Source organism: Tachyglossus aculeatus, chromosome X2 (genome assembly GCF_015852505.1).
Source record: "Tachyglossus aculeatus isolate mTacAcu1 chromosome X2, mTacAcu1.pri, whole genome shotgun sequence".
Classification (NCBI taxonomy): domain Eukaryota; kingdom Metazoa; phylum Chordata; class Mammalia; order Monotremata; family Tachyglossidae; genus Tachyglossus; species Tachyglossus aculeatus.
This window is the reverse complement of record NC_052100.1, coordinates 30,125,336-30,153,123: the sequence shown is the minus strand read 5'-3', so window position 1 is coordinate 30,153,123 and position 27,788 is coordinate 30,125,336. Positions and strand designations below refer to the sequence as shown.

Here is a 27,788-nt window from a genome sequence, read left to right as displayed (position 1 = left end):
CTCCCCTCTTTCTGCTCTTTGGGGGTGAAAGGGGTGCCCCTTGGAGATCCCACCTACATCCTCCACCGAATTGCCCTTCCTCCCGCTTGGCTCCATCTGAACCTCCCTTAGCCACACAGTCGTCTTATACGGAAGCCTGGGGATGGTCCCTTTGGAGGAACCCCTGGGGGCGAATGCTCACCATCTTTTTTAAAAAAATGGTATTTGTCAAGTACTTACTAAGTGCCAGACACTAAGCACCGGGGTGGATACGAGTTAATCAGGTTGGACACAGTCCACGTCCCACGTGGGGATAACAGCCTTAATTCCCATTTCCCAGCTCTTAGAACTGTGCTTGGCAGATAGTAAGCGCTTAACAAATCCCATCATTACTATTATTTACAGATGAGGTAAACTGAGGCACAGAGAATTTAAACGACTTGCCCAAGGTGACAAAGCAGACGAGTGGCAGAGCTGGGTTTAGAACCCAGGCCCTTCTGACTCCCAAGCCCCTGTTCTATCCAATAGACCACGCTGAATCTGGGGGACTTCGACACTATTAGATGCATTTTAACTGCTTTTTGATAAATCCTGTCTGAAAGGAAGATGTGATCGCTTGTTAGTCGTGGGGACGCCTTCAGCTTGGAAAATAAATATCTTAAGAGCTACCGACCCCGAAGAAGGGACGGGCAAAACCACTTCACTCATGCCATATCATGTCAGCAAGAAAGAAAGCGAACAGCTTTCTCATTTATTCAAAGGACAGCTGGCTTCCCCACCCTCTTCCCTCTGCAAGAGCCCAAAGAGCCAAACTCAACCGCCGTTATTCCTTTTTTGCCAAAACAACCGTTCCTTTCTCTGGCAAGCAGCAATGGAAAAATAACTGCCTTCCCGGAGAAGGAAAACCAAGTATGAAAACTGGTGAAACAGAGCGCAGCAACTCTCAAGATTTGTTTCTTTTAATGGTTTTTGCTAAGAACTATTGCCAGGCCCTGTACTAAGCATTAGGCTGCAAGCTGAGTTCTCTCCTGCTCCACCTTGTCCCTCCCCCTGATTCTCTCATCCCAGGAAGCTTCTCCTTCACCCAATTCCACCCCTGCTGTTTCCTCTTCCCCAAATTCTTCCAACTGAAGCTAGACGTTCTTTGGGAAGAGATCTTGTTTTGCATTTTCTATACATAATCGTTTCTTGGCAGGACAAGTTTAAGGTATTTCTTTTCCATGAATTATAGCTTCTTGAAAATGAGACCCCACCAACACACAAACACACACATAGTGGTTTCAAGGTTAATTCATGAGTGGGTTCCACACTAAGACCAGGTGCACAAACAGCAGGAAATTGCCAGAGAGCAAGAAAACTAACAGGGCCGAGTCCAACTGGAGGGAAATGAAAAATGCCCTTTGCCCTCAGCTTTCAGGGTCCAATTTAGCTGCATCAACAACAGCAGCAATTCAGTCCGATTAATAAAATCCTGTGATCAAATGTCCTGGGCCTGGGCAGCAATTGCATTCAGCTAGGTTGCCCATTACATCTATATCTGTAACTAAAATGACAAGCTTCTAGGTGGGAATGTTTTCCTGCCTGTCCCCTTAGTTCAAGTGTACGCTTCTTATGAGAAGGAAGCGTATCACTTTATTATTCTGAACTTCCCAAGTGCCCAGTACAGGGTATCGTCTGCATAAAGTGGGAACTTGATAAATAATGCTACTACTACTACTTCTTCTACTGAGGGTTTTGTTTTCCTGAAGCTTCTCTGAGCATAAAGCCTCATACTGAGACAACGTCACAGCTAAACTCTCCATCAAGAGCAGGCTTTACGCATATAGCATCGACCACGTATCCCTACCAATCCCCTGTGAAATCTGCAAAACTCTCTCGCTCTTCACTCTCAAGAAAAACTCAACGGACTGGATTATCAAGGCCAGAATACAAGTAGGTTTCCTTATATTTATATACAGGTAGACGAAACCGTAACCGTCAGGAAAAGAGCCACGCAGAGCCCAGGATCTGCAGCCTTTGGACATTTGATATTCACCCCACTCTCAGATACACAGCACTTATGTTCACAACTTTAAATCATAGGCTCTAAATTACTTAATTACATTGATGCCTGTCTCCTCTGCTAGACTGTGAGCTCGTTGTGGGCAAGGAATGTGTCTGCTAATGCTGTCGTATCGTGTTTTCCAAGTGCTTAATACAGTGCTCTGCACGTAGCAAGCGTTCGATAAGCACTACTGATTGATTAATAGAGGTGATCAAGTGTCGGTCTCCCCCACCACTTCTTCCTTGGCCTGAAACAAACCCAGAGGGGCTATCGGGGAAGCTGCTACCCCAACCCAAGCCTACCAGACAGAGATCCCCGGACACCCCCGGGCCACGGGGAGAAGGGATCCAATCGAGGCAGCCTCCTTTCCCTGAGGACCCCCGCCCGCTGAAAGCTTAGTGTCCTCAGAGTCACTTGGAAAGGAACTTCTCCTTCCCACCCAGAAATTATATCTGTCCGTTCCCCAATTGGCGGGATCCGCGGTTGTGTTATTAGCGTTCCGCACGCTTAACGGGCTGTCTCGTTTTTGCATTGTTCGGGATCGGCAGGCCATCTGCAAAGCCTGTTTTCAGACAGCATTTAATTATTTCAGCTTATGCATCTTTATAATTCCATAGTCTATTGTCACTTCAAGTTAGGCTGAATAACACGCACCAACTTTGCTAAATTGGGCTGCAAATTTCCATTGTTCTGGGTGAAAATACGGTCTTTTTGTATTTGACCATTCTGAGTTTAATCAAAGAGTAAAAAAGGAATAAAAACTGGTTTCAGGCTGAACTTTTTCTTCAAAAAACAAAAAACAAAACAGCTATACTCCATAACTCCATCACTAACGCTTTAACGCTCATTGTTCGCTATGGCTTCAGGGATGTTTCGTTTTTAAAAATGAAAACGCCTAACCCACCAATGAGGGCACTGCATCTCTTTCATCGACTCAACGTGAAACCAGCCGAGTGAAAGGGAAGGAAATGAGTCGCCCGCTCCGGGCTCCCTTTGACCTGAGAATCCTGAATCAAGAACAACCGTCCCTAGGCTCAGCCCTCTGCCGCCTGACAGGGTCCCAAAGAGCTTTTCCACTGGAAACACGTGAGGAAAATGGAGGCGGACGGCAAAGCATATATCGCTTTAAAGCCGGGTGCCGGGGTGGGCTGAAACGGCCCACGGCAACTGAACCGTCGATAAATTGCGCGGCCCTGATGGTCAAGTTTTCTTCTCCCTATCGTTCCTCAACTCTCCCCCATGTACCCCCAGGCTGTGCTCTCTGCTATTATCTTCCTGGTGCCCCAGAGCCCCTCTCTTCTGCCGTTTCATCTGTTCTGAGTCCTCCACTCCCTCCAGCCCTGGGCTCCAACTTTTAGGTGAGACCTGCTCAGTGCGGCGTAGAAGCTACTCAGAAGTTCCCCATGGCCCCACTCAATCACCAGCATCATCTCTGCTCCGGGTTCAGGGAGCTACCGGAAGCCGATTGTTCGCTCGACCTCTCCAGGTAGAAATTGTTCACTGTCGGTTGACTTATTCCTTGCCTTTTCCTTCTTAAGAGTAAAAAGAAAACTGCTTAAGGACTATTAGCGTCGTTGGATCCTGCCGAGCTCACCCCCGCCCAGCTTTCAGGACCGAGAGGGCCGTTCTGAAATGCAAGGCCTTACTCTCTTTGGAAATCATCATCATCAATCGTATTTATTGAGCGCTTACTATGTGCAGAGCACTGTACTAAGCACTTGGGAAGTACAAATTGGCAACATATAGAGACAGTCCCTACCCAACAGTGGGCTCACAGTCTAAAAGTGAGCTCAAAGTCTGAAATGTGTGGATTACACTCGGAAGAACTCAAGGAGCGGTCAGTGTGGGCTCAAGACTGATGGGGGAGAGGGGAGAGGGAGGGCTGGGGCTGCAGGTAATAAATAATAATAATAATAATAATAATTGTGGTAGTTGTCAACCGCTTTCTAAGCGGCATGTACTGTTCTAAACGCTGGGGAAGAAAGGAGATAACCAGGTCGGAAACAGTCCTCGTCCCACAATCTAAGTAGGAGGGAGAACGGGGACTGAATCCCCATTTTACAGATGAGGTAACTGAGGCCCAGAGAAGTGACTTCCCCGAGGTCACACTGAAGGCACGTGGCGGAACCAGAATTAGAACCCGGGTCCTCTGACTCCCAGGTTGGTGCTCTTTCCCCTAGGCCACACCGATTCCCGCAGCTACTGGAAACATCTCAAGGCTCATCCCCAAAACCGAGTCACAAACATTGGGGCCGAGTCAGGGAAGTGGGAGAAATAACTGACTAAAAATCTGCAAAACTCCCTCCTGACTCTCAAGAAAAAGTCAACTGACTGGATTATCTATGCCAGAACACATGTAGGGTTCCTTACATTCTCAAATCACCACGGTCTTGCTTGTGCAATGTGGAATAATGCTTTGTTCTCTGGATTCTCGTAGAAATAAGTCCCAAATTAATTCAACCTCAAGATAATCGATCATTTATTCTACTTCGGCTGAATCCAGGGATAAACACAGACTTCCTGGCAAAAACTGGATTTACCGAGAAATCTACAATCAATTCATCTCCGGGCTTCTTCTCAATATGCAGACTGTTTCCCCCAACTCTGTCTGGGGGACCGCACACTAGCTAAATTACGTGGAAAGTAGTTCAAATAGGGGTCTGGATGAGAAATAACAGCTCGTCAACAGTAGCCCTTTCCCGTACTCATTGAATCTGCAGGTTTTATTTTTTAGATTTAAGAAATCCAGATGCAATTCGGGGTCCAAATCTGAGGTCAGGCTGGAGATGTGGCTTCGCAGTCAGGGCAACTGAATGAATGTGGTTTCTAGGGAACCTCCCCCTGCCCACCCCACCATGGACCTTGGAGAAAAGCAAAAGAGCCAGGAGAACCTGCCATTAAGGAATATGGTCCGAATGAAAGCGGCTAACCCTAAAGGTGTGGTCTCCCCCGAGACCCTTGGAGCATCCGATACAGTCCCTCGTGCCTCTGGGATATTTTCCCGTCAACAGCTGAATCCACCCAGCACGTTGGGAGGAAGGGGTGTAAATTCAAAGGCATTATCCCCTTCCTGATTAAAACCCAAACCCCAAAATGACCCGATATGCCAGGCCGGATGGATCTTGGATAGCTTTTTTACCGGAAAGGGAAATAGAGGCACATGCCATCACAGCAGAGTAAACTATGGAACACTTGCTTTCAAATGAACCGCCGCCCGCAGCCTAACCTGGTCCGGCCCAGTCCACCGCCTCCGCGAGAAAAATTCAAAAGGCAATCGCAACAAAAAGCTCAGTCAAGCACGACCACCTCCGTCGCTGGAAATTCTAGACCCTTTCTCCCCTGCAAAACTCTGAAAAGCAATCACAGTAATCTCTTCTTTTCACCTGTTCTTTCTGAAAAGCCGCGGTGCTGACTTTCAGATTGCTTCGTGGCAGAGTCTTATCGTTTAACGTGTTTCATTCTAGGCAGGGGTTCGGAAAAGCTACAGAGATTACTTTTCTAAAGGAGAAAAATGAACTCCGGGGACTACTTGAGTCGAGAGGGTGGCGGTTCTGGAACTTAGAAAACGGAGGAAGTAAATGGCACAGGGAGAGTAAAGGACAAAGGAGGAAGAAAGAAAGGGCACTGTCTTTTAACCCAATAAGAACGGATGATAAATAGAAGCTTATTAAAGATACAAGGAGATACTGAAGGAGGAGAAGCAGGGCAATGAGGGAGTAAAAAAAATAAGACACCAAGTCATTAAGGAAAGCCCAAGTCGTTAACAACTTTTGACTTCCTTCTGTTCCGTTTCTAACATTCTCAGGGAAATCTTCCTCTAAGAAACCTGAGAGTTCAACTGGAAGCCAGGGCTGTTTCGATCGGGGCTGAGGAGGCTGTCTGAGGGTGGTCTCCGGCCTAGGCGGTTGGGCTGGGAGGGGGTCCGCTCTTTAGGTGTGGAGGAAGCCTGGACTCGTAGTCTAGCTCACTCGGGAACCAGCTTCTTACCCTGTCCACCCGTCCTCTCTGCTTCCACATTTCCCGCCGGGCAGAGAGGCCTAGGCAGCAAAACGCTCTGGGGAGAACTGGGCCAGACCCTAGGAGCTTCTGATGGATAGGCCCAACGCTCTGGAGGAAATCCCGATTATCTAGAAAGGGCCGGGGTTCTGCTCCAGCCCCCGGGAGCCCAAGAGAACTATTAGCAGGAGAGCCAGTGGGCTCCCTCACCTCCCAGGCCTGGCCAATTTAAGGTCCCAGGCCTTAGGAGCGAGGTCCTTGGGCTGCCATTTCTTGCAGGGCGGCTAGTGATGGGGTGGTTTGAGAGTGGGGTGTCCAAGTCTCACTTGCTGAGGTCCCCAGGGCTCAATTTTCTCTCACTGGACGGCTCAGGGGAAGGGAAGGCTGAGGGTGAGGGGAGAGTGGGAGAAAGCCCACCGGCCCCCCGTCCACTGGGCTCCCATCAGGCGGTCACAGGCTGGCCGGACCATCCCGCAGGACACTGTGGTCGGCTGGCGGGGAGCAAGGACTGACTGGCTCCTGGTCCCGTGGGAGGCAAGGTGCTCCCTGACGAGGGCCGGAGGGAGTCCGATTTGGCAGTCGCGGAGTCCTGCGGTTCAGCCGTCCGGACGGAGAACATCCCTCGGTTGCTGCGTAGAGCCGGTGGGCAGTAGCCACCACTCGGCCCAATTCTAACCCTGAGCAAAGCTAGGAGAAGCCGCCCTCCCCGCCGGGAGAATCCCCGAATCGGCCCCAAGCCTCGGTGTCCTTCCTCGGGACACCATCGCTCTCATCATCCAACCAGAACCGCTACGCTCCGACCGCCTCTGCCCGCAGACGACGGAGCGGGGCGAGCGGATCTAGCGTCCGGGCAGCTTCCCGCTGGGGTACCTGAAAGACGAGTGTTCCCCGTGGACCGGCAGAGTGAGGGGGGGAGCCGGAGGCTGGATGTACAGGGACTGCCCCGGATTCTGAGAGCCCTTCCTGATGAGCTTCCCCGTGTTGGGATCGTAAATCCGAACCTCGGGCCCCGGCTGGCACTTGGGGTGGATGGGCGTCGGGTGGAACAGGGCCGTTTGAAACGCGCTCTGAATGTCCGGAAACGTCGCGGGGCTGTTCTCCCTGTTGGGGCAAGTGGGGGAAACAACACTTTTCAGGAGGAAGTCGTCGCCTGGGAAAAAGCAGCACTCGGCAGGGGACCGGAAACCCACGCTCTCTCGGCAGAGAAAGCGGCCCCGGGCGCTGCTAGGTTTCGAGGGGTTCCAAGCCCGAACCCTCGTGGCCTGAGAATTACAGCGGGAAAGGGGTTCAAAAAGCTGTGGAACCCACACGAGCGCAAGCAGATGGCCAGAAAGGATCCAGCCCAACAGGCACGGAAGGTTTGCCCGATGGGACTGGGACCGAGTCGTTCGGGATGGGTTTCTCCAGCCTCCTGAATGAACGAAGACGGAACCGCGTGCTCCCGTGCCCACCACCTCTTCTAGGGCCTTCCTGCTCTGCCCCCATCGCTAACTTCCACCCTCCCCAAAGCCGTCCCCTTCTCAAATCCTGCAAACGGATGGTGGATGGGGCCCTGTCCCGCTGTCCTCTTTGGCCTCTTGCCCCACGCCCCCGTCGCCAGTTACTCCCAAAAGCCCCATTCCTCTTCCCCAACCTCGTTCCCCCTGCCCCGCTTTCCCCGGGAAGAGACCAGGCCCCAGCCAAGGAGGGGCGGCCATCCACTGGTTAACAGCACTTGAGCTGTCCCGGGCACACGGCAGATAGAAGCCACAACTCCTGCCCTCTGGGAGCGTCCAGTCTAGCCGGGAAGCCGGGTTCAGAAGTGAAATCCTTCGCCGGGGAAGGAGGTAGGAGAATCAGTTCGGCCCGTTGTCTCCCAAGTGGGGAGCAGTTTCGGCAGCGGTGCCGGGCGCACGGGGGTCCCCTTACCTTTGGGTTTTGACGTAATCCTCCTTGAGTGGGAACAACTGCTCTTCCACCTTGTCCCAGCGCTCCAGGCAGCTCCACAGCCAGTCGGGGTTGACGACGTGCAGGTGTTTGCAGTCTTGGGCTTGCCGGACTTTCTCCGTGCCTATTGGTTGGAAAAGAGTTCCTCCTGAGATGAGGCTGACCTTCCCCGGAACACGAATATGAAACCAAACACACACACACACACCACCTGCCAATGTGGGTTTGAGGCATATCGAGTTCAAGTGAGACGCTAAGCTCGGCTCGAGCGTGCCGCTGAAACTCACGAGAAAGGGGAGGATCTCTCGCCTTGCACACGTGTGCGTCTGTAACCGCTATACAAGTGTTCGATACGTGTGCCATGGCCGCACCTTACACAGATCTGGGCAAGATTACTTAGAACAATGACACCTGGAGACTTCCCTCCTCGGACCCAAGGCCCAGGTTTTTTCACAATCACAGCTGTGATTACGGCTACTAGGTCCCCAAACACTGTGCTGAACACTGGGGTGGTCACAAGATCATCAGAACCAAATTATCTGCCCCTTCTTCTCCTGCTGAGTGGGGATTTTGTTTAAACCTCTGATGGGACGTCTTGACCGTATCGGGGAGTGAGCCCCGGTGGAGACGCCAACGAAAGGGTGGCATTTCCACCTCAAGATCTCCATCTGACATTAAGGACCAAGAGAGAACCATCTGCCTTTTAGACTGTGGGCCCACTGTTGGGTAGGGACTGTCTCTATGTGTTGCCAACTTGTACTTCCCAAGCGCTTAGTACAGTGCTCTGCACACAGTAAGCGCTCAATAAATACGATTGATGATGATGATGATCTGCCTCAGGTGGTTCTGGTGTGATCCCGGTGGGAGCCAGGAACCAGACCAGACGATCCTTCAAAGACCCTTCCACCACCAACAGCTACGATCTCTGATTCTCAGATCCTCACTTCTACGATCCCATCCCATCCTCCACGGGAAGGCAGACCTACAACCACTGGAGGTAGGATTTGGCAAAAATACTACCTCTGCTCCTGAGGGGCTTGATGCCACGAGTGTGGGTTGAATTTTTGCTTTCAACAATAATAATAATGATGATGATGGCACTTATTAAGCGCTTACTATGTGCAAAGCACTGTTCTAAGCGCTGGGGCAGATACAAGGGAATCAGGTTGTCCAACGTGGGGTTTACAGATGAGGGAACTGAGGCCCAGAGAAGTGAAGTGACTTGCCCAAAGTCACACAGCTGACAACTGGCGGAGCTGGGATTTGAACCCGTGACCTCCGACTCCAAAGCCCGTGCTCTTTTCACTGAGCCACGCTGCTTCTGTTTCGAAAGTACCCGGGAAACAGGTTCGAGACCCAGGAATTGCCATGTCCTCTGGAATGCCAAGAGCCACACTCCGGCCCCGAAAGGCCAGAATCCTGTCTCCATTGAGGGGCCGATCCCTGAAAAGAGCTAAATTCTGACAGGAACCGTCAACGGCTCCAACCGCTGCGCACGGCTGAACTTGACTCTTCTTTGAGATGGCAGTCCATTAGACTCTTGTTTTTTCCATGGCTGGGGTGCGTGTGTATGGTGGGAAGGAGAATGAGAGCCAGAGAAGGGGAGAAAAGAGGAAAGGGAGGTCAGTGAAGCCAAGCAGCGAGGCCTAGTGGAAAGAGCACAAGCCTGCGGACCTGGGTTCTAATCCTGGCTCTGCCAATTGCTTGCTCTGTGACTTTGGGCAAGGCACGTAGCTTCTCCATGCCCCGGTTTCCACAACTGTAAAACAGGGATTAAATATGTGGTCTTCCTCCTTATTTAGACTGTGAGTCCCACGTGGGACAGAGACTAAGTCCAGCCGGGTTATCTTGCGGCTACCCCAGTCCTAAGAACAGCAAATGCTGAATATCCTACTACTAATCATCACTGTCATTATCATCATCACAGAGTGGGAGGGCTACAGACACGGACACTGAGCTCATTATAATGAATTTGTCCAAATTCACCCCCACCGGCGGGCTTGGAGCAGGGAGGAGGAAGGCGCACTCCTTCAAGTACCTCAATATGTCTGTAGGATCCAAGTCGTACAAGGAAAATTGGTTGGTATTTTAGATACGTTCTGTTCCTACTCGCGGAACAAAGAAACGTTTCCAGCTGAGCTGTAGGGAAATGAGGACTACTTTACAATTCACAGATTTGTTGTAAAAAGAAGGCATCAAGCAGCAAAATTTCCACTCCGTTATTACTGCCAGGAGTCAAGACACCTATTTTTATAGAAATGAAGGATCCCAGAGCACATTTTGAAATGGACATTTTCAGGGCAGGGGCAGGTGAAGGGGGATCGATGCTTACAAAATCCCTCAAGGGGGGCAATGCGGGGAGGGGAAGGCAACCAAGGAGGTTTGAAGGTGAAAAGGTCCAAACAAAGAAACAGGAGGGAGCCTTTCTTCACAGGAGGTGGGGGTTGAGTGTGTGGAACTGCCACTAAAGAAAGCTGTGCAGGTTGAAAATATCACCAGGAGCAAGGGGGGTTTAGGCAAATTTGTGGGTGAAAAGTCCAAGCTGGGTTACTGGAGGAAAAGTCAGAGATGGAGAGGGGACAGTCAAGGGTGTTGGCCGGTCCATGCTGGGTCACCGGGAGAAAGTCACGGGAAAAGAGAGGAGAGTCAGGGGTGCGGGACAGTCCATGCTGGGTTAAGAGAGGGAGAGCCAAGGGTTATCAAAACCTTGAAATTTAAACTCCTGTGGATGCTAATGAAGAGGTCCAGCGGGGCAGGGGCAGGAGGAGTGGTGTGGGGGGGTGTCTCTCACATTAAGAGAGAGTGTGCGAGAGCTCACGTGCACCTCTGCGCTGTTTGGGAAACATTACATTGTCTAGAAGTCTAGGTTGGCTATTTACATTGTGGGGAAAGTATGTAGTCCCACTTGGAAGGATCCTTGGTCTGTCTTTAAAGGAAAGGGAGGGAGGCTACTCTCGGGAGCCCAGGGGAAGGAACGCCAGCCCTTCTAGAGCTCGAGGGTTCGGGGGAAGCTAAGGGTGGTGGGGCACCAGTCTCGGAAGCGGCAAAACACCAAGTGGCCCCTTAGTAGCCGGGAAGCTGCTGCTCCTTCTGAAGGGCTAACTACGCTTACTCCGACCGCCGTGAAGACAAAGGAGTGGTGAGGACCAGAGGGGATCTGGCTTCCTAATCTGCAGGCCTCTGGCATCCCGCACCCTCCGACTTTCTCCTCGAAAGGGTTTTCTTGAGGGATACCGCGACTCTTTAGGGAAAGTTGGCTACGGTGTCTGATGCAGGGCTGCTGTTTCGGACCCTCGGACAGGAAATCTGAGGTTGTGACTGTCCGCCCCAGGCAACGCCCGACGCGAATTCCACTGTGGGGACCGGCCAACGTTACCGCGAGGTCCGGGACTTGCGTCCCAAGGGCTTCGGGGTGCTACAAAACAAACCCGAACCTGGCCTCCTAGCTCAGAGTTGTAGAGATCCAGTTTCCCTCGAGACCAGCTTTGAAGCTGGCTGGGTTGCCCCTGTGCAAAAGTGAATTTAACGATCAGCACACTGGGCCACCACCACCACGATGCTTCAGTTCCACCCGACGCTCATCTGAAGCCTCCGAAGTTGGAGGAGAAGGCAGTCGGCGCCGGCCCCAGGGTGACCGGAACCAAACAACACGCAACACAAAAGGGACCTGCCGTGGACAGATGCCGATCGCTGGCAGTGGACCATCCCAGGATCCCAAGCTCGCCCCGGGGCTTCTAATAGTAATAATAATTGGGGAATTTGTTAAGCGCTTACCATAAGACAAGCACTCTTCTAAGTGCTGGGGTAGAGACAGGATAATCAGGTTGGACACAGTCCCTCAAAGTCTTAATCCCCATTCTAGAGTTGAGGTAACTGAGGCCCAGAGAATGATGATGATGATGATGGCTTTTACTAAGCGCTTACTATGTGCAAAGCACTGTTCTAAGCGCTGGGGAGGTTACAGGGTGATCAGGTTGTCCCACGGGGGCTCACAGTCTTAATCCCCATTTTACAGATGAGGGAAGTGAGGCGCAGAGAAGTGAAGTGACTTGCCCAAAGTCACCCGGCTGGCAACTGGCGGAGCCGGGATTTGAACCCATGACCTGGCTCTAAAGCCAGGGCTCTTTCCACTGAGCCACGCTGCTTCTCACAGAGAAGTGAGGTCACTTGCCCGAGGTCACCCAGCAGACGTGGCAGAGTGGCAAGCTCGTGCTCTTTCCGCTAGGCCACACCGCTCCTCATGCTTCCACGCCCGTCTTTTAGACTGCGAGCCCACTGTTGGGTAGGGACTGCCTCTATACGTTGCCAATTTGTACTTCCCAAGCGCTGAGTCCAGTGCTCTGCACATAGTAAGCGCTCAATAAGTACGATTGATGATGATGATGATGATGAGACCGCGGCAGGCCCCGGCCCCACCTCGCTTACACTCACCGGCCCGAGCTGCGATCAGGTGGGTGGCTCTGTTGGGGTCGTCGGCGCTCAGGATCAGGCTCTTGTTGATCTTGGCTCCCAGGGCTGTGGCGTGATAATGCTCCCGCGTCCGCTCCATGGGGAAGTTTGTGGGGTACAGCCCGCTGAATATTATGGTCACGTCGGCCAGCACTCTGCTCTTCAGCTCGGGGACGATCTTCCGGATATCGGGCACTTCCTGGATCTCTTGCCTCAGGTACCTGTCGTATTTGGCGTAGTAATCCGTGTGCACCCGGACGAGGATCTCCTCGAGGTAGATCAGGTGGTCGTCCGCGTCCGCGTCCTCTTCCTCGTCCTCCTCGTCCCCCTCCACCTCCTCCATCTCCTCCATGCTCTGGTCCAGAGACTCGCCGACCGTGATGCCGGACTGCTCGCTGTTCTGGGACTCGGTCTCGGCCTCCCTCTTGTCCGCGCAGCCGTTGGCGAGGTCGGAGAGGCCGTCCCGCTCGCCCGCCTCCCCCACCACCGGGCTGACGCCCTGGGCGTCTAAGGGGCCGCTGGGCGCCTCTCCCGCAGGGGTCCGGCTCTCCCCGGCCTGGGGGCACTTGGGCTTCTTCCATCTCCGCCTCTCCTCGCCCTCTCCACCGGAGACCGACGAGGACGACGATCTCTTCCCGTCCGCTTCGCTGTCGCTGTCGCTGGACAGTTCGAAGTCCAGGTCGCCTGCGGCGGTACCTTGGGCGGGCTGGGTCTCGGAGGAGGCCTGGGGGTCCCTGGCCACCCGCGGGTCGTAGGAGCCACCGCCCGGGTCGGCGCCTCTGTCGCTCGCCCCGGCCCCCGACCCCCACCCGGCAGAGTCGCCGTCGACAGGCCTGCTGCCGTTGAGCTCCCGGCTGGGCTTCCCGAGGCCATTGCTCTGCTCTTCCGGACGGGCTGCGCTCCTCTCATCTTCCGCGTCCTTCGGGGACGCGGTCTCCTCCGGGGCCTCGGCTGCTCTGGAGGAGTGACTGGCTGAAGGTACATGCAAAAGAAGACAGAAATTCCCGCTGGGAAAAAGCAGCGCCTTTCTTTGGTCCCATTCCCTGGCCCACACTGACCGTTTCACAGAGAGAGGCCTGGCGATGAAGCCAACTTTTAACCATCAACCTCAGACCGAGTGAGAAACTCTAGAGGCCCCTGGGCTAGTAGTTAGGCCACTGATTCCTCTCCCTCGCGCTCAGTACAGTGCTCGGCACACAGTAAGTGCTCAGTAAATACAACTGACTGACAGTGCTTCCTCTGGGTCAAATGAGGAGTAGATGCAAAATGGCAGTGGACCCGGGACTTGTCCCTTTTGGGGCTGCCCACCAGGCGTTTAATGTCCCTTTTACAGAGGAGGAAAAAGAGGCTCAGAGAGGGTCACAAAGTCACACAGCAGGCCACTGTCAGAGCTGAGACGAGAACCTGGGCCTCTGGATTCTTGGGCCCACGTTCCTTGCAGCGGGCCACGTTGTCTCTCCAGCTCTCTTAGGGCAGGCCTCGCACCCAATTTCCCGGCCCCCTGAAACGCTGCAGGAAGCCCCAGAGACGGTCACCGGCCTACCTCCTCCGGAGGAAGGTAGAGAGGACATCAAAAAAGGCGGCACAGGAGGAAGGCACACAATCTGGCCGCCTCCCTCCACGAGGGGCCTGGCGGCAGCGAGTGAAGTGATACCCCGGACCCTCCAACCTGAGAAGACCAGGGAAATCGTAAGTCCAGTATAGGAGGGCTCACATCCTCGTTAGCGAGGTCAGCTTGGAAGCGGTGTGACCTAGTGGACGGAGCGCGGGCTGGGGTCACAGGACCTGGGTTCTAATCCCAGCTCTGACCCTTGTTTTCCATGTGACCTTGGACAAGTCACTTGACTTCTGTGCCCCAATGGGGATTAAGACTGTGAGCCCCAACATGGGACGTGGACTGTGCACAGTGCTTAGTACAGTGCTCTGCACATAGTAAGCGCTCAATAAATACGATTGATGATGATGATGATGACTGTGTCCGACCTGATTAGTCTGCATCCACCCCAGCGCTTAGTACGGTGCCTGGCACGTAGAAAGCAATGAACAAATACCATTAAAAAAAAAAAAAGCTCCCCTTCCGTTTGCGGCTTACACTCTTTAAGACTACACGGAAAACTTTTTCCGTGCGGATCTGAATAAAGCGGGCACAAAATGCCGGGGATTGGGCACATGTATCCACTCACGAGCCTCTTCCGTCAATATCGAGGTCAAGATTGGTCGGGGAAGGACTGGGAGTGAAAGCGGAGAGCCCGGCAGCTCCACCAGCGCGCCTTCCTCCCCAGTTTCAAAGTGAGAACACGGAATTCATCCTACCACCAGCGAACGCGCGGACGACCACGGCCCGCCGAGGGGAGGACGGTGAAAACCACTCCGAGCATTTCCTCTCACCTACTTCGGGAAAAATAATGCGTGTGAAGTGACTCACCCTTCTTTTTCATTTGCATTTCCCTGGATCCCGGAGGGGCATTGATGTCCCCTATGCCCTGGAAGTACACGTATTTCTTTACAGTTATCAAGTTGGGCGCAAACTTCCAGACATCTTCTCGGTCATCGATGATGCAGACCATCGAGTCTCCGCACGGGAAGAGATTTCTAAAAGATGAGATCAGGGCCTATTTAGTAGCGTTTGGCACAGCCGGTAACCCGACCACCTCTCCGGCTGCTTTTCAGATTAACTCGGCATCTCTGGCACACAAGGAAGATTTCATTGCCGTTTACCCTTGAGGAGGGCTACAAGGCACTTGTCTGGAGCACGATCCAAGAGAGGCCCCGGAGCTGTCAATTTCCAGACGGGAGTTTGGCTCTGGGATCGGTTGTCATGGGGCTAAGATTTCTCCAGCAGGCAGGCCCGCGAGAACAGGCTTGAGGGCTCTCGACGAACGGAGTGGGTTTGACAGGGTAGCTAGCTAAAAATTCATTTCCTGCCTCCGCTGCTGGGTGATCGCTCTCCCGCTGACACTTCCCAGGAATCCGCACCCTCGGCTCCCGGACATCCGCCCCGGCCAACCCACAGGGCCTTCTCGGTTCTCCCTTTTGGATGGTTCGGTCCCTCTCAGTTCGGTTCTCACACTTTATCTCTGACTGCTAAAGCACAAATGAGAAGTGGCCGTGGCCTAGTGAATAGGGCGGAGGCCTGGGAGTTGGAAAGACCTGGGTTCAAATCCCAGCTCCGCCACTTGGCCGCTGTTTGACCTCATCTGTAAACCGCGAGATAAGACTGTGAGCCCCACGTGGGACGCGGACTGTATCCAACCTGATGACCTCGTCGCTACCTCAGCGCTTAGAGGAGTGCTTGGCACATAGTAAGCACTTAACAAATGCTATTAAAAAATCCCCCCACAAAATAAACGAACAAATGGGAAGTTTCAACTAAATGAATGGGAACAGACACACACCCGTGTACGTACCTAAGATTCCCCGTTTTAGAAAACGGGTCGATGCACTCATCCCTTGACAATATTCGATGGGAAAATAGTTTCTTCTCAGGGTCCAAAAAGCCTTTCGAAGGGAAAAAAAAAAGGGTTGTTTAACTTTCAGAACATATATTGTTAACTTGGGGGGACATTTTTCTACAGGAAGGAAAACTTAGGGGGTAGTAGCTGCTCGGCAGAGATTCTCATTTTCAAGACTTTAAAAATACAGCCCTCAGAAGCTAGCCTTCTTGACTCAGAATCGCCATTGACCTTCTAGCCACATCAGCTGGGAAATCATCTGAAATCACGAGAAGCAGCGTGGCTCAGTGGAAGGAGCACGAGCATTGGAGTCAGAGGTCTTGGGTTCAAATCCCAGCTCCGCCAATTGTCAGATGTGTGACTTTGGGCAAGTCTCTGGGCCTCCGTTACCTCATCTGGAAAATGGGGATTAAGACTGTGAGCCCCCAATGGGACAGCCTGATCACCTTGTAACCTCCCCAGCGCTTAGAACGGTGCTTTGCACATAGTAAGCGCCTAGTAAACGCCATCATTATTATTATCATTAGATCAGAAACGCCAGACTAGTGAATCACTGGAGAAAGGCGGTGGACAGGATACAGGAGAAAATATCAGATTGGCAAACACTTCCAGTCATAAAAACGAAACACGCCCTTTCTTCTCGATCCAAACTGCTACCACCTCAATCCAAGCATTTATCTTATCCCGCCTTGATTACAGTATCAGCTTCCTTGTTGACTTCCCAGCCCAGCCAGTGGGAGAGCCCCACTACAGTCCATATTTCACTCTGCGGGCCGGATGATTTTTCTACAAAAACGTCCAGACTGTGTTTCCCCACTCAAGAACCTCCAGTGGTCGCGCATCAATCCGAAACTTCTTACCATCCATTTCAAAGCTCTCAAACACCTTACCCCCTCCTCCGAGACGAAGCTCTCTTTTCCCACTCTCTCCTGCGTCACCTTGACTTGCTCCCTTTATTCATCCCCCCCCCTCCCAGCCCCACGGCACTTACGAACGTCTGTAATTTTATGGATTTACATTTACGTCTACCTCCCCCTCTAGACCGTAAGCTCATCGTGGGCAGGGACCGTGTCCGTTATATCGTGCTCTCCCAAGCACTTAGTACCGTGCTCTGCACCCGGTAAGTGCTCAATAAACGCGACTGACTGACTTGATGTTCGCTTTAAATGAGAAAACAGAAACGGTATCCCACATCTTACTGAACCGTAGGCAGCTTTCTTAATTGCCCTCCAACGGTTCGCTGGGGCTAAATTTAATTTCGCTTTGCATCACATCCAACTAAGGCAGGCTCTGCGGGACATTTCTGTTTTCCTGTGAAAGAGGGGGCACTGCCCACGACCGATAAAGTGCAAATTAAGAAGCGCTTTCCATCGGGCCTCCCGTTTCCTCGTTCTTGAGTTTGGTCGGAAATGGGAGCTACTGGGATGTCGTGGCCCGAGTGCAGATGTCAGACAGGACCACCATTTCCGAAATGCTAAATGCAGCCGGAACCAATTTAACCACTTTATTTTCAAATAACCCTGAAAAGTTCAAGAAAACCAGGCAATGAGTAGAGGGAAATGGGAGGTTTTACGTCTCTTTACATCGTGGCTAGCGTATTCTTCTCTCCCCGTGTAGCTAACTACACCTGCCTCGATTCTGCACCAAGAGAGAAGTAGGTCCCGGAGCTTTTCAAACTGTTCTCAAAGGAAAGGGCTAATCATTTCCCGAGGTACGCCGCCTAACACCTCCGGCGAAGTCGGCCTGCCCGCATGCCAGCAGTCCCAGTGCCCGACGAGAATGTGCTTAATATCAAGGTCTATAAATATGTTTGACATTTCCGAGGGGTTGCCCCGAACTGACATGCTGCGTACAGGGAGAGTCCTGGGCTGAATTAGAGACTTAATTCTTGAATTCCTTGCTTCCAAGTGGGTCTTTCACACGTAACGACGTTAGCCCTAGGACACGGACTGTGAAACGGCATAATCCCTAAGCGCTTTGGGGCACAAAGCCCCCCCCCCACCCAGATCTTTACACTTTATCATGATCCCGACGGGGAATTTATTTCAACGCCCGTCTTTCCCACCAGACTGTAAGCTCCCTGAAGGCAGGGACTGCATCTACTAATTCCGTTATAACTCTCCTAAGTGCTCAGTCATCATCATCATCATCATCATCATCATCAATCGTACTTATTGAGCGCTTACTATGTGCAGAACACTGTACTAAGCGCTTGGGAAGTACAAACTGGCAACATATAGAGACAGTCCCTACCCAACAATGGGCTCACACTCTAAAAGGGGGGAGACAGAGAACAAAACCAAACATACTAACAAAATAAAATAAATAGAATAGATATGTACAAGTAAAATAAATAAATAGAGTAATAAATATGTACAAACATATATACATCTATACAGGTGCTGTGGGGAAGGGAAGGAGGTAAGATGTGGGGGATGGAGAGGGGGACAAGTCCAGTGCTCCTTTCAATTTTAGGCAGAGAGGTGACCGTGAGAGGACTTTCACCTTGCCGGACAGGAGAGGGTCCGGGAAGGACAACAGAGAGCTAGAGATTAGTCGGTAGATATCTGAAGACCTATTTTTAAAAGAAGCAACGACATATTGGAATTATGGGAGTCCTGCTCGGTAAAAAGCAGAGTAATCAGGGACACGGTGTGCTGGGTTTCTTTTAACCCACACGAACCATCTCACAAGGTCCACGGCAACAAGGTTCCCCTGCAATCCGACAACTCCCGGTTGGAGGGTTTCAGCCTCGTGGAGCTGCTTTTGCGAGGTCATTAATGAGACGCCAAAGGGACAGATAGGGGTGGTTTCTCCTCTGCCTTCGCCCTCACCTTCCGCTGGGGTTACTGATCAGCTGTGGGGCTGGCGAGAGCGCGAAAGAGAAGAGGGGCAGGGCCCCGCTGGATTTATGACCAACTAGGCGATCGTTCCCGGAGTCGGCGGAAGCTGGGCGATATATCCCTTTCCTCGAATCCCGCAGCTCTTTGCGGTGGTCCGGCAACTAATGAGCGCCACTGAGAACAGCGTAAGACCCCGTCCTCCTCCAGAAGGGCCAGCCTCCAGACGTCACCAAATTCTGCCTCATTCTCGCCCATCCCGTCGTCGAGCCCCGGCCCACATCATCCCCCTGGCCCGGAATGCCCTCCCTCCGCCCATCCGCCAAACTGGCTCTCTTCCTCCCTTCAAAGCCCTACTGAGAGCTCACCTCCTCCAGAAGGCCTTCCCAGACTGAGCCCCCTCCTTCCTCTCCCTCCTCATCCCCCCCGCTTTACCTTCTTCCCCTCCACACAGCAGCTGTATATGTGTTTGTACGTATTTATTACTCTATTTTATTTGTACATATTTATTTTACTTGTCCATATCTATTCTATTTATTTTATTTTGTTAGTATGTTTGGTTTTGTTCTCTGTCTCCCCCTTCAAGACTGTGAGCCCACTGTTGGGTAGGGACTGTCTCTATATGTTGCAAATTTGTACTTCCCAAGTGCTCAGTACAGTGCTCTGCACATAGTAAGCGCTCAATAAATACGATTGATGATTTATTCTATTTATTTTATTTTGTTAATATGTTCTGTTTTGTTCCTTCTAGACTGTGAGCCCACTGTTGGGTAGGGACTGTCTCTATTATGTTGCCAACTTGGACTTCCCAGGCGCTTAGTCCAGTGCTCTGCACACAGTAAGCGCTCAATAAATACGATTGATTGACTGATTGATTGATTTGTTTTCTGCCTCCCCCTTCTAGACTGTGAGCCCGCTGTTGGGTAGGGACCATCTCTATATGTTGCCAACTTGGACTTCCCAGGTGATTAGTACAGTGCTCTGCACACAGTAAGCGCTCACTAAATACGCTTTATTGATTGATTGATTTGTTTTCTGCCTCCCCCTTCTCGACTGTGAGCCCGCTGTTGGGTAGGGACCGTCTCTATCTGTTGCCAACTTGGACTTCCCAGGCGCTTAGTCCAGTGCTCTGCACTCAGTAAGCGCTCAATAAATACGACTGAATGAATGAATGAATGAATGCTGACCAGACGGAGGGAATATCATATCATTCCCACTTTGGAAACTTTTCTCTGCCCAAGGCCGCCCTCCGGTGCTCAGCGGAGGCATAGCTGGGAAAGGAAGCTGGAAAATCAATTAATCAATCAATCGCATTTATTGAGCGCTTACTGTGTGCAGAGCACTGGACTAAGCACTTGGGAAGTCCACGTTGGCAACGTATAGAGACGGTCCCTACCCAACAGTGGGCTCGCGGTCTAGAAGAAAAGGAAAAGGAAGCGGAAGCGGGCACGGCCCCGGGAATCGTCCCAGCCCGCCACGCGGCGCCACGGCCCATCCGGATCGCTCCCGGGTGGCAGCAGGGAGATGCCCCCTGCTCCTCGGCTGTCGGCTCCGCCGGTTGTTGGGGGCCCCGGGGGCCTAGTCGGGCGCTGAGTTTTCATTTTGGACCCGGGGGCGGTGCCCAGCAGGCTCGGGTACCACCAGCCCAGCCCAAGCCACTCAAGCCTCCTACCCGCCCTGCTTCCTCATGGCCGCAGACTTTGAAGATCAATCAATCAATCAATCGTATTTATTGAGCGCTTACTGTGTGCAGAGCACTGTGCTAAGCGCTTGGGAAGTACAAGTTGGCAACACAGAGAGACAGCAGACTTTGAAGATGCCCCTGGGAGGAGTCATTCACTCATCATCATCATCATCAATCGTATTTATTGAGCGCTTACTGTGTGCAGGGCACTGTACTAAGCGCTTGGGAAGTACAAGTTGGCAACATACAGAGACTCATTCAATCGTATTTATTGAGCGCTTGCTGTGGGCAGAGCACTGCACGAAGCGCTTGGGAAGTCCAAGTTGGCAACGTCTAGAGACGGGCCCTACCCAACAGTGGGCTCACAGTCTAGGAGGGGGAGACGGAGAACAAAACAAAATATGTTAACAAAATAAAATAAATAGAATAAATACGTACAAATAAAATAGAGTGATAAATACCTACAAAAATAATAATAATAATACCTACAGGACTTGAGGAGGGAGGGGGTGGGGGGTGAGGGAATTCCTTCAATCGGATTTATTGAGCGCTTACTGTGTGCACAGCATCATCATCATCATCATCATCATCAATCGTATTTATTGAGCGCTTACTGTGTGCAGAGCACTGTACTAAGCGCTTGGGAAGTACAAGTTGGCAACATATAGAGACTCATTCAATCGTATTTATTGAGCGCTTACTGTGTGCAGAGCACTATACGAAGCACTTGGGAAGTCCAAGTTGGCAACATATAGAGACAGCCCCTACCCAACAGTGGGCTCACAGCACTGTACTAAGCGCCTAAGGGGATGAGAAGACTGGAAGCTCCCCCTGGGCAGAGATGGCACCTGCCAACTGGTGCATTTTCCAGTCTGTCGGTCGTATTTACTGGGCCTTTACCGGGCGCAGAGCAGTGAACTAAGCGCTTGGGAGGGTACGATTTAACCATCCACAAACACGTTTCCTGCCCGCAACGAGCTGACAGTCTAGAGGGGGAAACAACTTTCCCAAATACTTACTGAGGTGCTCTGCACACAGGGAGAGCTCAATAAATACCATCGACCCCCGACCGGACGGCTGAGGCGACAGGGGCCCATTGTGGAGTTGCCTGGGCGTAGAGACGCCAACCCTTAGCGGCTCCCCGGCCTCCCGCTCCGTCGCCGACAGGGCCGGCCTACGGAAAACACTTTTTCCGGTTAGGAAGCGGGCCAAGGGCTGCCCTCCCCTTGCTTGACACTAACTCTGTAATAATAAATGATAATTGCGATAGCATTTACTACGTGCAAAGCCCTGTTCTAAGCGCCGGGGAGGTTACAAGGTGATCGGGCTGTCCCGCGGGGGGGCTCACAGTCCCCGTTTTACAGATGAGGGAACTGAGGCGCAGGGAAGTGAAGCGGCTTGACCAAAGTCACGCCCAGCTGACGAGTGGCGGGGCGGGGATTTGAACCCGTGACCTCTGACTCCAAAGCCCGGGCTGTTTCCACCGGGCCACGCTGCTTCTCTGGACCTGCCGAGACTCCTCCCTGTGAGAATGGGATTTGGGCCCGGCGTCGGCCACCCCGGGAGGGACCACCTGGATCGCCGGAGCTGCACCTAGGCAAAAATCCCCGTCGCCACCCCCCCAAACCCAATTTTTACCCTCTCCTGCCCGTCTCCCTACCACCCCAGTCTAGGGCCCCCCCTTAAATTGAGGAAGGAACGTAGCCCTGACTCATCCAGGGGTCCCCGAAGTTGACTAGGGGGGGAAAAAAGCAGATTCATATTAAAACAAAAAAAAAAAAATCAAGATATTTCTGTTGCAACAATAATAATGATGATGGCATTGATTAAGCACTTACTACGTGCGAAGCACTGTTCCAAGCGCTGGGGAGGTTACAAGGTGATCAGGTTGTCCCACGGGGGGGGCTCACAGTCTTAACCCCCATTTTACAGATGAGGGAACTGAGGCCCAGAGAATCAATCAATCGATCGTATTTATTGAGCGCTTACTGAGTGCAGAGCACTGGACTAAGCGCTTGGGAAGTCCAAGTTGGCAACGTATAGAGACAGTCGTCGTCATCATCATCAATCGTATTTATTGAGCGCTTACTGCGTGCAGAGCACTGGACTAAGCGCTTGGGAAGTACAAATTGGCAACATATAGAGACGGTCCCTACCCAACAGTGGGCTCACAGTCTAAAAGTGATGACATGCCCATAGTCACACGGCTGACAATTGGCGGAGCCAGGATTTGAACCCATGACCTCTGACTCCCAAGCCCGGTTTCTTGCCACTGAGCCACGCTGCAACACTTACAGAGAGACGAGCGGACGGAAACGGCTAAAAATAGAGTTGACCGTAAAACCCGAAGTTATTTCCTGGCCTGGGGCATACCAAAGTATTTGGAGCATCAGGAAAAAATACATAGGGAGTTGACAAAAACTTAACTCGATTTAACAGACAGATTTGGGCCCAGAGAAAGGAAAGCTCTGTGGGACACACAAACCCACAAAATCAACACAAAACGATAGCGGTAACGGTAATAATAATAATAATAATGATAATGATGGCATTTGTTAAGCGCTTACTACGTGCAAAGCACTGTTCTAAGCGCCGGGGGGGATACAGTGTGATCAGGTTGTCCCACGTGGGGCTCACAGTCTTAATCCCCATTTTTACAGATGAGGTAACTGAGGCTCAGAAAAGTTAAGTGACTTGCCCAAGGTCACACAGCAGACTCGTGGTGGAGCCAGGATTCGAACCCATGACCTCTGACTCCAAAGCCCGTGCTCTTTCCACTGAGCCACGCTGCTTTTCTATAATAATAATAACAACGGTATTGGTTAAGCGCTTACCACGTTGCCGAGTGTCTGGACGGATTCAGTCATCAGACAGAGGCCACGTGGGACTCGCAGTCTATCGGGGAGGGAGAAGGGGGGATTGAATCCCCATTTTACAGATGAGGAAACTGAGGCAGAGAGAAGTTCAATAACCTGTCCGGTCTCCCTCAGCAGGCCAGCGGCCGGGTCTGCGTTAGAACTCAGGTCCCCCGACCCCCAGTCCTGGGCATTAAGCCGTGCTGCATTTGCTCCGAAGCAGAGCTCGGAAACGGGAATCATTAGGATTTGTACTTCCCCAGCGCTTAGTACAGTGCCTTGCACACAGTAAGCGCTCAATAAATACGATCGAATAAATGAATTACGAAGCCTGGAAGGGACACCGAGATCGTTCCCTCCACTGCTCTCTCGCCTCAGTGTCCTTCTAGACTGTGAGCCCGCTGTTGGGTAGGGACCATCTCTATGTTGCCAACTAGGACTTCCCAAGCGCTTAGTACAGTGCTCTGCACGCAGTAAGCGCTCAATAAATACGACTGAATGACTGAATGAGTACGTCTCGACCCACAGAATCAGGACGGCTCATAGACGATGAGCCTGTTTTGTGGATTCTAAGCTCACTGTGGGCAGGGAATGTGTCTTTTTTTTGTTGCGCAGTACACTGCTCTGCACACAGTAAGCGCTCAATAAATACGACAGTGAATAAATGATAGGGACGGAGAAATCTTCTTCGGCCACAGCAAGGGAGAGGGCCATGGGCAAAGCCCTGCCCAGGGTTTCTGAATGAAGCAGAACCTCTAAAGCAGCACGGCCGAGCGGCTACAGGCCGGGCCCGGGAGTTGGAAGGATCTGGGTTCTAATCCCAGCTCCGCCACTCGCCTGCTGTGTGACCCAGGGCAGGTCGCTTCACTTCTCTGTGCCTCTCGGTTCCCTCCTCTGTAAAATGGGGATTAAGACCGTGAGCCCAGCACGGCCGAGCGGCTAGAGCCCGGGAGTTGGAAGGATCTGGGTTCTAATCCCAGCTCCGCCACTCGCCTGCTGTGTGACCCAGGGCAGGTCGCTTCACTTCTCTGTGCCTCTCGGTTCCCTCCTCTGTAAAATGGGGATTAAGACCGTGAGCCCGGCACGGCCGAGCGGCTAGAGCCCGGGAGTTGGAAGGATCTGGGTTCTAATCCCAGCTCCGCCACTCGCCTGCTGTGTGACCCAGGGCAGGTCGCTTCACTTCTCTGTGCCTCTCGGTTCCCTCCTCTGTAAAATGGGGATTAAGACTGTAAACCCGGCACGGCCGAGCGGCTAGAGCCCGGGAGTTGGAAGGATCTGGGTTCTAATCCCAGCTCCGCCACTCGCCTGCTGTGTGACCCAGGGCAGGTCGCTTCACTTCCCTGTGCCTCTCGGTTCCCTCCTCTGTAAAATGGGGATTAAGACCGCGAGCCCGGCACGGCCGAGCGGCTAGAGCCCGGGAGTTGGAAGGATCTGGGTTCTAATCCCAGCTCCGCCACTCGCCTGCTGTGTGACCCAGGGCAGGTCGCTTCACTTCTCTGTGCCTCTCGGTTCCCTCCTCTGTAAAATGGGGATTAAGACCGTGAGCCCGGCACGGCCGAGCGGCTAGAGCCCGGGAGTTGGAAGGATCTGGGTTCTAATCCCAGCTCCGAAACTCGCCTGCTGTGTGACCCAGGGCAGGTCGCTTCACTTCCCTGTGCCTCTCGGTTCCCTCCTCTGTAAAATGGGGATTAAGACCGTGAGCCCGGCACGGCCGAGCGGCTAGAGCCCGGGAGTTGGAAGGATCTGGGTTCTAATCCCAGCTCCGAAACTCACCTGCTGTGTGACCCAGGGCAGGTCGCTTCACTTCCCTGTGCCTCTCGGTTCCCTCCTCTGTAAAATGGGGATTAAGACCGTGAGCCCAGCACGGCCGAGCGGCTAGAGCCCGGGAGTTGGAAGGATCTGGGTTCTAATCCCCGCTCCCAAACTCGCCTGCTGTGTGACCCAGGGCAGGTCGCTTCACTTCTCTGTGCCTCTCGGTTCCCTCCTCTGTATAATGGGGATTAAGACCGTGAGCCCGGCACGGCCGAGCGGCTAGAGCCCGGGAGTTGGAAGGATCTGGGTTCTAATCCCAGCTCCGCCACTCGCCTGCTGTGTGACCCAGGGCAGGTCGCTTCACTTCTCTGTGCCTCTCGGTTCCCTCGTCTGTATAATGGGGATTAAGACCGTGTCCGCTTGGCTCGTACCTCCTCCGGCGCTTAAACCAACACCATAAAAATAAACCCAACCACCCGCGCCCCGAGTCGCAGCAAGGAGGCCGGACCCCACCCCGCCTAGGAGTCTGCCCGTCCCCGACCGCGGCCGGGGTGCCGAGGGGCGGCTCACCTGCGATGGTGTGGGCGTACAGCCTGCTCCCGAAAGTGAACACGTGCAGCTCGTACAGCTTGGCGATCTTTTCGAGGAACTCCTTGCAGTGAGGGCGCAACCGCGTATGCAGCATGGGCTCGCCGCGGCCCAACTGGAAGTGGAATATGCCCTAGGAGGGGGAGCAGGATGCGTTAAACGGGAAAAAAAAACCCACCCTAACCCCGGTCCCCTCTCCCTCCGCTGCTGCCTATGGTGTCTAACAGCCCTGACAGACCGTAAGCTCTCTGAGGGCAGGGATGGGTCTCCCCATTCTGTTACACTGTACTCTCCCAAACGCTTAGTACACAGTAAGCGCGCAGTTGACTGGTTGACAGCCGGCATCACTATCCTCCGGGGATTTACAATAGCGGGGGTTGGCCTTTCCCCAGCTCTCAGAGGTTGTTTGATCTCCGTCTGCTCAGGCAACCGGTGCTGTCCTCCGCCTCCAGCAGATGTGCCAGACCTCATCATCATCATCATCATCATCAATCGTATTTATTGAGTGCTTACTGTGTGCAGAGCACTGTAGTAAGCGCTTGGGAAGTCCAAGTTGGCAGCATATAGAGACGGTCCCTACCCAACAGTGGGCTCACAGTCTAAAAAGGTTTTTCCGGTAAACTGGTCCGCATCCAGTCTTCTTTCTGCTGCTAAATACTCTCTTTTTCTGGTCGGAGGGATTGTCCCTGCACAAGGGCCCACGTTCGGACAATTTAACCGAACGCCAAGGCTTCTTTACGGTCAACACGGTGAGATCAAACCGTATTGTAGAGCCTCCAGGTCACCTCGGCCAGGGTTTGGTTGGAAAACCCGCCTCTCCAGCCCCGTGACTTTCTGCCTGGTCAGTGCCCGATCATCATCATCGATCGTATTTATTGAGCGCTTACTGTGTGCAGAGCACTGGACTAAGCGCTTGGGAAGTCCAAGTTGGCAACATATAGAGACAGTCCCTACCCAACAGTGGGCTCGCAGTCTAAAAAGGTTTTTCCGGTAAACTGGTCCGCATCCAGTCTTCTTTCTGCTGCTAAATACTCTCTTTTTCTGGTCGGAGGGATTGTCCCTGCACAAGGGCCCACGTTCGGACAATTTAACCGAACGCCAAGGCTTCTTTACGGTCAACACGGTGAGATCAAACCGTATTCTAGAGCCTCCAGATCACCTCGGCCAGGGTTTGGTTGGAAAACCCGCCTCTCCTGCCCCGTGACTTTCTGCCTGGTCAGTGCCCGATCATCATCATCAATCGTATTTATTGAGCGCTTACTGTGTGCAGGGCACTGGACTAAGCGCTTGGGAATCGACCGTCGACGGGCGGGAAGCCCTGCCCGGCCTGAAGTGATCTGAAGCGGGGTTTGCGGCAGAGGCAGCGTGGGCGCAGAGTCTGTTGAACCACACCCGAAAACGCCCTCTCATTAGGCAAGGGCGGCCTGTTAATCCTTCCAAGATCTGCAGGGTGGCTATTAAAGACTTCAGAAGGAGGGAGGAAGAGAAGAAGTCCATCACACCAGCACGGGCGGGCCGGTATCCAAGACCCCATCCCAAGCCACGGGCCCCCGTACCGCTGGGCCCACGCGTCGATTCGGTATTTCGAAAAGGTCGGCGGCTTTTAAAGTCGGAGCTCGGCTGCTCTGTTGTCACCATGAAGCAGCGTGGCTCAGCGGAAAGAGCCGGGGCTTTGGAGTCAGGGGTCACGGGTTCAAATCCCCGCTCCGCCAACTGTCGGCTGTGTGACTTTGGACAAGTCACTTCGCTTCTCTGGGCCTCAGTTCCCTCGTCTGTAAAACGGGGATTAAGATTGGGAGCCCCCCGTGGGACAACCTGATCACCTTGTATCCCCCCCAGTGCTTAGAACAGTGCTTTGCACATAGCAAACGCTTAATAAATGCCATTATTAGTATTATGAAGACCTGCGGATTTATGGACTCGGCATCTGAATCGCCAAATATGCGGTTGCCTACGCGTTGAAAAAGAGATGGCTATCCTGCCCCCAAAACACCAGGAAAAATATCTGTCCTGGCTCAACTTAGACCTCAAGGGTGGGAATCACGGCTACTTTCTGTAGTAACCCCTCTCTCAGGCGCTTAGTACTGGGCTCTGTACAGTGTAGAAGACACCAAGCTCCTTGAGGATGGGGATCAGGTCTGGTCACTCTTTTGTACTCCCCCTACACCGGGCCCATTAATGAAATGGGGATAACTGTCGACTACAGGGCACAGCGATCGAATT

General features: G+C 52.7%; 1 protein-coding gene across 3 annotated transcripts in view; it reads right to left on the bottom strand.

Moving 5' to 3' along the window:
* The window catches only part of CTDP1 (CTD phosphatase subunit 1), a 78,222-nt gene that overhangs the window by 35,756 nt on the left and 14,678 nt on the right, over positions 1-27,788 (bottom strand). For 2 of the 3 annotated variants that reach the window (XM_038771225.1, XM_038771226.1), the window contains exons 5-10: positions 25,548-25,698; positions 15,802-15,892; positions 14,820-14,986; positions 12,377-13,366; positions 7,928-8,069; positions 6,890-7,120 (exon numbers count right to left, since the gene is read on the bottom strand). In XM_038771225.1, coding sequence (XP_038627153.1) covers positions 6,890-7,120; positions 7,928-8,069; positions 12,377-13,366; positions 14,820-14,986; positions 15,802-15,892; positions 25,548-25,698 — 1,772 coding nt within the window. The remainder of the gene's footprint in view (positions 1-6,889; positions 7,121-7,927; positions 8,070-12,376; positions 13,367-14,819; positions 14,987-15,801; positions 15,893-25,547; positions 25,699-27,788) is intronic. The other variant, XM_038771223.1, reaches the window with a different exon arrangement.